We start from the raw sequence: 13,838 nt of genomic DNA on the forward strand, positions 1-13,838 counted from the left end.
AGTTGGCTTTATTTTAAGGGTTAGTTGCACTCCAGGTAATGGTCACAGAGCAAGTGGGAGGGGCCTGGACCAAAAGCTTCTGTCTGGTCAAAATAATTTTAGCATGTGTGCATCTGCCAATGAGGTTTAAATTATCCGAGTGAGGAAAAGACTTTTTAAAAGTTCAGTGGTTCTACTCTAGTTCATGGTGCTGGTCTTATGAATATGTCTTTCATGCAGTTGACAAACCGATCACCACTCTGTATCCCAAATTACGGTGCTAACATTTGTGCCAAAATGTAACTGTTCCTACTTTGTCACAATAGAGGAAAAGTAATTGGAATGGAAGTAAAATCAGAAAAGATTGTCAACATTTAACTGTTACAACGTAGCTCCCAGGTGGTCTTCTTAATACATCACTTTCCATACACTCACCAGCTTGCTCTTAATATTAAAATCTAACCCGTTGACATGTACAAGCACAGAACTTGGTTAGTGCTCGGCAAGCAATGTAGAAACTGGCAGCATAACTCAGGTCTGCTTATCCCCTTCCATGAAGGTGTTGTTACATGCCAGTTTGACCTTGATGTGATTGAGTAAACTTCCTTATTTCTTTACATGCAGGAACACGAGAAGCAGCTTTTGTCTATGCAATCTCATCGGCTGGAGTGGCCTTTGCTGTTACTCGTGCCTGCAGCAGCGGTGAGCTGGAGAAGTGTGGCTGTGACCGTACAGTCCATGGAGTGAGCCCTGATGGTGAGTCTAAAAATGTTGCTCCATCAAGGGAAGAGAATTAGCAATTACCCGTTCTCCTCTGAAATACATGTTCAAAATTAGCACAGAGCAACACGCTGGAAGTCTTAACAAAGCAAGGAACTGTGGATGCTGGAAATCTGAAACCAAAGCAGAAATTGCTGGGGAAACTCAGCAGGGTTAATAAGAACATAAGAAATAGGAGCAGGAGTAGGCCATCTGGCCCACTGAGCCTGCTCAGCCTTTCAAAACTTTTCATGGGCTCAGCTCCATTAACCCTCCCGCTCACCATAACCCTTAACTCCTTTACTGTTAAAAAACCTATCTTCCTTTAGAACATTCAACAAGGTAACCTCGAATGGGCAGGGAATTCCACAGATTTACAACCCTTTGGGTGAAGATGTTCCTCCTCAACTCAGTCCTAAATCTGCTCCCGCCTTATTTTGAGGCTATGCCCCCTAGTTCGAGTTTCACCCACCAGTGGAAACAACCTCCCTGCTTCTATCTTATCTGTTCCTTTCATAACTTTATATGCTTCTACAAGATTCCCCCCTCAATCTCCTAAATTCCAATAAGTATAGTCCCAGTCTTACTCAATCTCTCCACATAAACTGACCCTGTCAACTCTGGAATCTACGTAGTGAACCTAGTTCTGGCAGTATCTGTGGAGAGATAACAGAGTTAACATTCAGGTCCAGAACAGCTGTTCTCAAAATGAACAAAAATCACAAATGGTTCATTCTCGGTTTCGGTTTGTGACTCACTATTGAGGTCGAGTGCTCTGCATCTAGTGCTGTTACCTGGGAGTGTTTTGCCACAGAGTAGCCTGAGTATTTTGTTACATTTATGACACCTTTAAGGGCAGGGGCAATGATGCCAAATCCCCAACTGTCTCTTCTTACATTCCTGGCATGCTGGAACTACTTTCCAACTGTAAGGAAATTTAAAAAAAAAAACAGATTCCCTCACAAAATCATGGAAATAATTGTCAAACTCTTAAGTTGAGATTTCTCTGCCTGTCTGAAGGTGTAAGTGATTTAGTTCAATTATGTATATTTTTGAAATCTGTGGAAATGTGAGAATTGGCAATTGTTTTGAATTTAAATTAAATCGACATGATCATGGTCAAGGTTTTCAAAATGGTTTTAAACAATCACTTGTTCAAATCTGCCCGAATGAATTCAAACAGAGACAGTTAGGTCAGGTGCCTTTCCCAGTCAGTGAGAAAAAGAAACAAAGCATTCCATAATAACTTAGCATAATAATAAACTGTTTATTATTACCTAGTATTTGAAGAGTGAACTATGTTTAACAGATATTCTAAAAGCCAATGTTACTGCTGTTGTATGTTATTTTAATGTTTAACCTTTATGGAGAAAGTGAGGACTGCAGATGCTAGAGATCAGAGAAAATGTGTTGCTGGAAAAGCGCAGCAGGTCAGGCAGCATCCAAGGAGCAGGAGAATCGATGATTCGGGCATGAGCCCTTCTTCAGGATTCCTGAAGAAGGGCTCATGCCCGAAACGTCGATTCTCCTGCTCCTTGGATGCAGCGTGTTTAACCTTTATGTCAATCATGACCTAAATCAAGATCTGTCTTCCAAAATGAGGAACATCATAAAAGGCCATATGACAAAACCTCTGGCTGAAATAAACTTTATGTTTGTATACATTTACCTCATTATCTGAGTGAGCAAAACCATTTTTTCTACATCACTTAGAGTAAAGAGAATTAAATTAAATCAAAACTGCAGAGCAGTGATACCTGCCTTGGTGAAGTGCTGGGGTTGGTGTGTGAACACTGAATTTGATCAGTGATCTGATGGCCCATCACATTCAAAACTGGAAAGTAAAACTCAGTGGAGGTGTGAAAATCAAACTGCAAATCCCATTATGCAGTGTAGGTGTGATCTCCATAACCGGCAGAAAACCTCCCTTTCAGTTTACTATGTGCACCTCAGTAACTATGAAACAGTTAATACAAAAGCATAATACTGTAAGTGCTGAAAATATAAAATGGATAATGCTGAAAATAGTCAAATATCTGGTTGCATCTGTGGATAGACATAGAATTGATGCTATAGGTCAATGACCTTTCATCAGAATGAAGCAATTATTTTCAGGTTCTGATGGAAGCCCATCAACCTTAATTCTTAGTTCTTGTTCTTTTTCCACAGATGCTGCCTGACTACTGAATGTGTCCCTCATTTTCCATTTTCACAAACAGTTGACATAATTGTAGCAGCTTCGAATTAGGGAATATTTTTTGGGAATCCAAACTTAATGCTACTTGGAATGGTTCTATATTGAAGATCCATCATTAAATATTGGAACACTCATGTTGAATTGCTAGCCATCCATATGCTGAAGCAGAAGTCAGATTGTCTTCCAAAAACTGTTGATCTATATCTCTTCACTCAATTAAAACTCAGATTTGTTCTTCCCCCTGTGTAATCCACCCCCAATTACTTGGGGAAAACCTGTCCTTAAATGTGTGCTCTAATAGCTGCCTGCTACTCTGTCAAATCTCTCTCTTAAATGGGCCATCTTTTACAATGTTGTTAACTCAAAGGAATTGTGCAATCAATTTTAATCTTCCTCCACCCAACTAAAACATATGAATGTAGAATAAAGTCTTTTGGATCGGGTGAACTTGATGAACTTGCAGGTGTTTTCTCATATTTCTTTTTGCATGTTCACCTTTACACCAAAAAAGATTAATACTTTTAGGAGTGGAAATGTGGAAAGTATTGATTTTGTTTTTAAAGTAAGTAATATATAACCATTAATTACCTATCGGGTTACTATTTATGTGAAACAGTATACTGTAATTCCAAGATTTTAAATTGGGTTTAGTTCCTGGCTTGACCTAGGCTTGACTTGACTTTGGAAATAACTGGATTGTTCACTTCTGGATTAAAAAGGCTTTTTGTTCCAATTATTAATATTTCTTCATTACTGTTGGGTTTAGGTTTCCAGTGGTCAGGCTGTTCGGATAATATTGCGTATGGCGTTGCCTTTTCCCAGTCTTTTGTGGATGTAAGGGAACGAAGTAAAGGAGCTTCTTCGAGCAGGCCGCTAATGAATCTGCATAACAACGAGGCAGGAAGGAAGGTACATGGTTTGTAATCCTAAAACTCCAACTCCATTCTAAGTTTTTCCACTCATAAATTATACAACATCAAAGCAGATGTTAAAAAAGCTTCTCCAGTTAAAGAATAGAATCCCTGCAGTGTGGAAGGAGGCCACTGACCCTCAAAAGAGCATCCTACCCTATCGCCCTGCATTTCTCATGGTTAATCCCACCTAACCTGCACAATTTAGTATGGCCAATCCACCCATTGTACACATCGTAGGATTGTGGGAGGAAATCAAAGCACCTGAAGGAAATCCACTGAGATGCAGGTAAAATGCGCAAACTCCAAACAGACATTCACCTGGTGCTGAATTTGAACCTCAGTCCCTAGCACTGTGCGGCTACAGCACTAAACACTGAGCCACCGTGCCATCATCCCGTTATTGTATTGATGCTCCAGCTCTTTACTGATAACCTCCCATGTTCTACATTATGATTCTTGGGACAATAGATTACATCAAATGCATGTCTGCAAAGCTGACTAGCACTGACAGGTTGGTAACTAATGGAGCAACTAATTTGCCAACATTTGGTGACAAATGTATTGTTGAATCACAAAGCAATTATAAACGTGGAAGGCCATTTGACCCATATTAGATCATCCATCCTAAAGTTCACCCAACCATTGAAAACTTCTACAGTTTCAGGATTTTGCTTCTATTACTCTGCTTAGAAGTCCACTCCATATAAAAATCTGAGCATGAAGAACTTCCTAGCATCAGTTCTAAATTGTTCATGTATGCCTCTGTCTCTGTACTAAATTTTGTAATTTGAGGTAGTATCTGCATCTACTTTTTCCATGTTGCTTATTTACAATCTGCTTTATTTCCATGAATTCAACCGGCAATTACATCGTTTCTCAAAAAGGTCACATTTCTCCGATCATTCCTTATAATTCAGCTTTCCTCCAGATCAAGACAGCGTCATAGGAATCCATTATCCTGGAATTCCTCTCCATTTTCTTGATTGCAATAATTCCCTGCAGTTTTGTCATCTTCTCTCCTTTATTTTGCAACCTTCTCTCCTTTATTTTGCAACCAGGTCATATCCTGTTAATTATAATTTCATTTTCTCAATATGTACTTTTCTTAACAATGTTCTTCAATTTCTGTTTTGAACTTATATGGAATATAGCTGCAGAGGCACCGAGCAATCATAGCTTGCCCACATTGTTCCACAGTGAGTTTCAAGCTGTGTGTGCAGAGGGTATCACAGTGAAGCTTAAAACCCATGCATGTATCCTCGCAGTAGGCATAGCTGAATTAAAATCCATAGTAAGGACCATGCCTGATTTTTCCCCTTCTCAGACAAGGCCACACAGTCCAACTGTAGCAGCTGGACCACTACCCCAGCTAATACTGCAGCTTGAGGATTGAAATTGAGACATTTCTCATTGATCTAATGGGCACTCAGTTTTAGTGCTGAGCGTTCATTTTAGACATGATTGGAGGAATAATCCCTTACATTATGTTTCTTGTGGTTCCCATCAGTCAAGCAAGAGTAGTGGAAGAATTCCAATGATTACAGATGTATAGTTACAATTCTGAAATAATTTATTGGGATAGATTGTACATCTGAATTTTAAATAAAAATTGATTTTGAAATCCAATCCACATATATATATATATGAACGATCCAATGTTATTGAGTCTGCTTTTCGTATTTCCATTTCACAGAATTCAAATTGTCTGCTCACTTTAAGTCTTACATTTCTACTTTGTTGCTTTATTAATTGGTTTAGCCAACAACTTTAATAAAGCAATTATTAATGCAAGAAGCAATTGAATCATCAAAAGCTAACATTATCTGCTCATAAACAACATTTCTGGATTAATTTGGTGACTAGTTGCCATTATTTCAAAATACTGTGGAAATGGAGCAAGCAGATTACCCATTAGCAAATTTGTTCATCTGTATTATTAATTAGTTTTCAAACATCTGTTTTGTGAACATTATTGATTTGCTGCACATTTGACTCCAACAACACCATGGTAGATGTTTTTTAAGTTATTAACTAGACATGATTATGTTCTGACATCACTAAACTTCATGTCTTTTTCTTGTCACTACCTTACACCATGATTGGAAAGAAATCCTTTTTTTTAGCATCATGTGTCATTGAATAATGAAATGTAGAAGTCAATTTAATTGTAGTCTGATTCTAATACTGGCCCAAAATTCTGGAATTTACATATGAAAGAACTGAAACCAACATGCCCATTCTAAAGATGAGAGACTTAACAAACAATCCAGGTCTTTCTCAATATATAATTTCAGTTACATCACACTAAATTTTTGCAATAAATTCTGTATCCTGCAATCTTATACTCCACAACCATCTGACGAAGGAGCAGCACTCCTAAAGCTAGTGCTTCCAAATAAACCTGTTGGAATATAACCTGGTGTTGTGTGGTTTTTAACTTTGTACACCCCAGTCCAACACCGGCACCACCACATCATGGCCCAAAATGGGTCCATTTGGATCAGTTGCCTGTCAAATATAATATATGATATTTAAGTCTATTTACGACTCTGGAAATCAAATTAGGCATTGCACAAAACTGAAGGCAAATCCATTACTTCCTGCTTTGTGCCACCACTTTAGATCAATTTCAAACCCCCAGTTTGTCTACAACCTTCCAAGGAAGGCATTTCATTCTTTATAGAACCACATTATCTACAAAAGTGGCATAAATCAAATAATATTTGTTTTTTCCTGCATCTCCCTGTTCAGGTGAGTCTTGAACTTAGGCCTCCTGGCTCAGAGGCAAGGACGCTACCACTGTACTATCAAGTGTCCCCTACCAATTATATTTGCCCCAAATGAAGCACTAAGTTTCAATCGATTACAATGAAAAAAATCAGCTCCTTTAACATTAGATCAACCAATTGTCTTATTGGACTGTGTTGTGTGGGAAGGGGTGTTTTAGCAGGTTGTTAAACCATCTTTTATTCTAGGTCTCATGGCTCAAGCCAGTCAAGTTATCAATGACAATTAAGAATGTCTCACATTGACATCACTTGATTAGTAATGTTTCAGTCATCTGGAAGTTGTATGGAAATGGTAGAAGGGGTGGTAGTAAATCTGAGACAGATTATATTTATTCCTCTCTAGAATACTCCCCATCGTCTTCCAAAGCTACTTTTATACTCAAACTTCCCACTACATCTCTTTCCCAGTTTTTCCAACTCATCCTCCAACATATCCACCATATGTGCTAATTGCACCAGCTTAATTCTACTGACACATTACACTTCATAGAGTCAGAGAGTTGTACAGGACAGAAACAGACCCATTGGTCCAACTCATCCATGCTGTTCAGATATCCTGAATTAATCTAGTCCCATTTGCCAGCATTTGGACCATATCCTTCGAAACCTTTCCAATTTGTGTACTTATGCGGATGCCTTTTAAATGTTGTAATTGTACCAGCCTCCACCATTTCCTCTGGCAGCTCATTCCAAACGCACACCACCCTCTGCATGAAAAAGTTGCCCCTTAGGTCCCTTTTAAATCTTACCATAAGAGGCAAGATTTTTCTCCTTTCCTCAATGTTCTTCCAGTATTCTCCCTTTCCTTCTCAATTATATCATTTCTCCCTGTCTCATTTTGCTTTCCTCAGGTGGCACAGTGGTTAGCACTGCTGCCTCACAGCACCAGAGTCCCGGGTTCAATTCCTGCCTCAGGCGACTCTCTGTGTGGAGTTTGCACATTCTCCCTGTGTCTGCGTGGGTTTCCTCCGGGTGCTCCAGTTTCCTCCCACAGTCCAAAAGTGTGCAGGTTAGGTGAATTGGCCATGCTAAATTGCCTGTAGCGTTAGGTGAAGGGGTAAATGTAGGGGAATGGGTCTGGGTGGGTTGCGCTTCGGCAGGTCAGTGTAGAGTTGTTGGGCCGAAGGGCCTGTTTCCACACTATAAGTAATCTAATCTAATCAGATCTGCACACACCAATTTACCCAAGGTTCACTATGTTCTACCTTGATCACTATCACCTGTGCTGACTCAGCAATTTCTTCACCAGCAATCTCCACCAAATTTTCTCACTCCTCAAGTCAGTGCCAAAGCTGCTTCCAGTGCCTGAGATTTTTCATCATTTAAATATTGAATGGTTCAAACAAAGGAGTCAAGGATGATGTGATGCAGTTATGATGAGAACACAACCACAGCAGCTATGATCTTATTAAATAGTGGGGCATGTTCAAAGAGCCAGTGGTTTAATCCTAAATCCTATCCTCCCTGTCTCCCTGTGGCTATGTAACTAGGCACACTGTGCAGCATTTTGCAACCACTTTTACCACGTTGTTCATAGAATCCCAACAGTGTGGAAACAGGCCATTTGGCCCAACAAGTCCACACCGACCCTCCGAAGAGTATCCCACTCAGACACATTCCTCTACCCTATTACTTTACATTTCCCCCTGACTAATGCACCTAACCTACACATCCCTGAACACTATGGGAAACATAGCATGGCCAATTCACCTAACCTGCACATCTTTGGACTGTGGAAGGAAACCGGAGCACCTGGAGGAAACCCACATAGACACGGGGAGAATGTCCAAACTCTACACAGGCAGTCACCCGAAGTTAGAATTGAACTCAGGTTCCTGGCGCTGTGAGGCAGCAGTGCTAAACACTGAGACGCTGGGCTACCCATTGTTGGTTTAATTTCAATATGACAAAATCTGAGCTTCAAAACACATCACGAGGGGCAGCAAACAAGGCATCTGCTATCGTGTAAATGTTCCACGATAGCAGGATGTTCCAGGAACTCAGCAGCATTGTAAATTCCCCATCAAAGCGACACCACCCCTTGGAGGATGCAGCTGTTTCCAGAGTCAGTTGCTCTAATAAAACAAACACAGTTCAAAATGTGACCCGGACCTCCTCCAACATAACTGTGACCCATGAACAGCATTGTGTGCTGCATCACATGAAGTATGGAAACAGTTCAGCGTTGGTTTATTCCCACCGTGTCTGATTGTGCATTCTTTTTCCAGGCCATTCTGAACAACATGAGAGTGGAATGCAAGTGTCACGGGGTTTCGGGATCGTGTGAAGTGAAAACCTGCTGGAAGGCCATGCCTCCATTCAGGAAAGTCGGCAACGTGCTGAAGGAAAAATTCGACGGTGCCACGGAAGTTGAACAAAGGAAAGTCGGTTCCACAAAAGTCTTGGTGCCCAAGAACTCGCAGTTCAAGCCCCACACAGATGAGGACCTCGTGTACCTGGACTCGAGCCCGGATTTCTGTGACCATGACATTAGGAACGGGGTCCTGGGAACCTCTGGGAGGCAGTGCAATAAGACGTCCAAGGCCATTGATGGTTGCGAGCTCATGTGTTGTGGTCGCAGCTTCAACACGGAGGAGGTAGAGATTGTGGAGAGGTGCAGTTGTAAGTTCCACTGGTGCTGCTTCGTCAAGTGCAAGCAGTGTCGTAAAGTGGTGGAGATGCACACGTGCCGGTGATGAGAAGCATCGCTGGTCAGCCAAGGCAAACCCAAGTCATGCCCCATCACGACGGGGGACTAGAACACTCCAGCAATTCCAAGAAGACAGATAGAGAGAAAACACTATTTAAGATGTCCCAAAGGATCCTTGTTTTATTATTTTTTTAATTTATTGCTGACTAACAAAGATCTGGAGGTACTTCTCCATGGACTGTTACTGCTCCGGATGAACTTACCTCTCTGTTACTGATGCTGCTTAACAAGGAAACGAGAGGGTGGATCAAGGAGGCAGAAGATGGTCTGGTTTGACACTGGTATTGTTGCACAGACCTATTCTGGAATTGATACCTCTTCAGTTGTACACTGCTATCTCACAAACATATCTGGTTTTGAACTCACTTCAATATGTCTCCAATTCTCCATTAATTCCTGCTGTTCTCTGATCATGTTAAAGTTACCTCCAGCTGCCAGCAGACCCTGCCAATGATCATGCAGTCCAGGCGATCCAGCTTATGCCATAGCCTGTCCATCCATTCACTAGCCTTGCGATTGTCTCCCATTACGTAGCGATGCCTCTCGCAGAACTCCAGTGGTCTCCGGATGACTCAGTACATCAATGCTTCCAAACTGCGTACATTCCAAACCTGTCATTACAAGCCTTCACACAGCTCCCGACAGCTTGCAGTGACTGGCACATTGTGGTTTCCCCCACAGTTGTGTGTGCACGTGTGCGTGATTTTACTTTGTAACACAGAAGACAGCACTATACCATCAATAATTAAATTAGATGGTACCAATTGTAACATAATGTATAGAGTCAGTGAAACAGAAGCAGACCAAATACAGAGAAAACAGCCTTAATGGGCTGAAATGCACGCTGGACAGACTAACAGAATGTATTATAACAGTATTCTGAATATTTCAGTTACAAAGAGACTATGTCAAGATGAAATGAATCCTAGAAGATTCTATCTCAAACAATGCTTCTAGTACGATGTAATGCACAGTACAGTTTAGCCTGTTCAATGATCCTAGTGTTCATGTATTGTTGACCATGTTATTGGGACAGAGATTTGTGCTACAGATTTTAAAGATCTAGAATCCTAACTTTTGATCTTTTGCAGTTGTTCTTGTGCTGGAGTTACCTTTTTTCTTCTTTTTTCTGTATATACATGTGCACCACTTTAGACCAATTCGAAACTTAAACCAAAAGGGACTGAGTGCCTCAAGGAATTAGACCTTGAGCTGGGTCTAAATTCACTAAGTTAACTGCTGACTGTCATCGTGTTTGGGCACTTAACCAAGTTGCTAGTGAGTGTGGGCCCACAGCACTAAACTCCCCCATTTAGCACAAGCTTGCATCAAATTGGCAATATTCCACAGAAGGACCACAGGGTGGTTGATTTGGAAAGAGGAAGAAGTCTTGGTGCAGAGGTTGTTACTAAACCTGATTGTCTGACCAGGTGGGAAGCTTCACTCCTCATCTCATAGCTATTCCCTGAAAGAGCTGATGCTGACACCCGATAATTCAAATGTCCCTAACCTTGCAGATTTCTTAGCGGGTGACCAGGCTAGTTAAAAACTTTGATATGCTGACTTCAATGCTGCTATCTTGAACTGTGGTTTTCTTTTCTTCAAGATTCCAGTATGTTATTTCATAAAATATAGGCTGCTCTTTAATATTAATCATATATTAGCTTGTCTCATATTTCCAATGCTTTTTGTAACAAAATAAGAAATGTTCCTTAGAGTTATTTGTAGTTCTGTGTGTGTATTTTAAATGAACAGGCATTTTTATTTAACAATGGTGAACAAGAGTGGGATCATCCAGGCAAATGCAAAACACTGAGCATTGTAATAAAAGAAGGGACTCTTTTCAATAACTGTGGTTTAATACCAGTAGTAGTTGGATTCAGATTTAATGGCAGCACCTGTAATGATTGGCATTAGGCTATGAGTACTGCTATGGCGAATAATTGTAAGTCGGTTAGGTCCTGCCATTTCCAAAGAAGCTGGACTATAGTTCTCCCTGAGAAGGAACAAATTTCAAGGAGCCTTCATTTTAAAGTTTCAAGGCTCACACAGTGCTCAACTATCCTGCAGATTCTTGTCTATATAGTGGTAGAGGCCGGGCCCGTTTCTGTGCTATATGACTCTATAACTCTATATCAACCTGACAACAGGGGAATTTAAGTTTAAAATCAGGAATTTGTTGGTAAGAAGGAAGGCCAAGAAAACAAAAACTACAAGGCTAATGAAGTTGTAGATTAAATGATGAGGGAAGGCTGTTGCAAATAGGTCTTAGAAGGATTATGGTTGACTTGTCCTTTGTGGAGTCTAATGGTCTTTTCCCTGTTCTTCAAAATATTATTTACAACCTTCACCACACCCCACGCATCAGTTTTCTCTTCCATCTTTCCTTTCTTATGATTAAGTCTTTAGCAGGTTCAACTCTGGCAGGTTCCTTGCTTCATGTCACATAAGTATATGTGGAAATTTTGCATGAGACAGCTGCAGTCATACTGTGGGCTTTGAGCTCATGCTATAGCTGTGGCAGGCTGCTAAGGGTTATGGTGGCCTCATGAGATCTGATGCCACAAAGGTGCCATCTCAGTTTTAGAAAGACTTTGCTCTCATTTTTCATAGCATGACTTAGGACTCTTCACTTTTGAACTTACACTTTCCTCTGTTCAAAGTTCACGAACAGTGCATTTTAAGCTGTGATAAGTTGCAAAATTCAGAAGAAAAAATACCCCATCTTAAGAAATGGCAGTTGATTTCAGCTGGGCATTAACATTGGCCTCAATAGAAAAGGGAAGAGTCAAAATCAACTTGAGGTCCCTCCAGCTCCTGCTTCATGTAGTTAACCATGTGTGTGTGGTAGCAGTGAGTACACAAGATCACAGTCAACCCTTACTGAATCACCCACAAACTTTACTGTTGTCGTTCGAACACAGAAAATGCCGACTGAGGTCAGGATTCCGAGGGCAGCTAGCTCCCATATGACTATTGCAGCACAAGTCAACACCTCCACCAGAGATCGTAAGGCAATTGAGAAAAAAGCTATTCTCACTCTGAGCTGTGACTGTTGTCCAAGTTCATTGATTTGACGGTAGAGTTGTGAGGAGGTGGTGCTTGTGAGTGGAGGTGGGGTGGGACGGAGAGGAAAGAAATGACCCTCTTCAGCAAGATGGAGGAGGAAGACAACACAGTTCCCTCATCCAACACCAATACTGCCTTCTGCTGACTAACTATGCAGCAATGCCATTAGTGTTGGAACAGAACTAAAATCCTTCCATTTTCCTGACTAAATGAGGAAGCTTAAGAAAGAGCAGCCCCATGAGGAGGCTAGAGAGCAAACTGAGGGGAGACGGCAGTAGTAACAGTTCTATTCTAATAAGAATAGAATAATCAAACACTGGAAAAAGTTGTAAAATAGATTTGTATAGGAATGCCAGTGTAATCTAAATAATGTACAAATCCTAATATATTTGTTTAGACAGATTCTATGTGATTTTCAGTCTACGATATTCTTAATACAGAATTAATAAACATGATGTTTGCACTCCCAAATGAAATCAGCCTTATTCAGATGCACCTATATTATACACAGTGAATATAAGGTATTACCACCTCCTGGTATTATGAGGTCCCAGTGCTGAACAGACACAAAGCACTAAATGCATTTATGTTTAACAAACAAATATTTTCATTTTCAGGTATGTTACTTCCTTGTATCATTCAAATAAAATTAGTATAAGTGCAGTTTGAGTCATGTGGTGCAATGTTGCTAGTCAGAAAGTGAAAGTGAGCAATATTGTGAAATGAAGATGGATCCATCCCATACTAAAACAAACACAGAGAATGCCAGAGAAACTCAGCTGGTCTGGCGACATCTGTGGAAGGAGAAACGGAGTTAACATTTAGAGTCCACTGTGACTTCTCTTCAGAATAGAAGTCTGTTCCTGTATTTGAAACAAAAACAGAAATTGCTGGCAAAACTCAACAGGACCAGCAGCATCTGTAAGAAGATAGCAGAGTTAACATTTCAAGTCCACTGACTCTTCAGCAGAACTCAGTTCAGCTTTTGTTTCAGATCTCCAGCATCCCATAGATTCTTAGCTTTGTTTCTCTGTGCACTTTGTAGCTTTAGCAAAACATCCTTTTAAAATTGCTGTACTAAAGCAGGAACCCTTCAGTTTAATGAAAGGGTTTCTGCGTTGAGGAGGATACTGAGGTAGTCCTACTTCACAATCAGGCTTTCGCTTTCCACCAATTAAGGAGATAATGAATCCTGCAGTAAACTGGATCGGAGTGACCCCGGTATACAGTTGTTCCAGTCTGTAAAAAAAAAGTTCTCAATTCATTCTGAGTTACATTGTGACATTCAAAAGGATATTTTTTCTTCACCTGAAGGAAGGACATTTAATGACTTAACCCGCAACCAAACTGAGTTAGCAAAATCATTAAGAACACCAGTAAATTTATTCCATTTTGCCCATCATTAACTCCTCACTTTGCAG

At 40.5% G+C, this 13,838-nt stretch overlaps 1 protein-coding gene across 1 annotated transcript in view; it reads left to right on the plus strand.

The window, feature by feature from the left end:
- The window catches only part of wnt4 (wingless-type MMTV integration site family, member 4), a 29,841-nt gene extending 16,767 nt beyond the window's left edge, over window positions 1-13,074 (plus strand). Inside the window, exons 3-5 of the mRNA XM_043675618.1 lie at window positions 604-735; window positions 3,702-3,844; window positions 8,867-13,074. Of these exons, the coding sequence (XP_043531553.1) occupies window positions 604-735; window positions 3,702-3,844; window positions 8,867-9,334 (743 nt within the window). The 3' untranslated portion in view covers window positions 9,335-13,074. The remainder of the gene's footprint in view (window positions 1-603; window positions 736-3,701; window positions 3,845-8,866) is intronic.
- Window positions 13,075-13,838: the final 764 nt, after the last annotated feature.

Source organism: Chiloscyllium plagiosum, chromosome 34 (genome assembly GCF_004010195.1).
Source record: "Chiloscyllium plagiosum isolate BGI_BamShark_2017 chromosome 34, ASM401019v2, whole genome shotgun sequence".
In the NCBI taxonomy this organism is placed as follows: Eukaryota; Metazoa; Chordata; class Chondrichthyes; order Orectolobiformes; family Hemiscylliidae; genus Chiloscyllium; species Chiloscyllium plagiosum.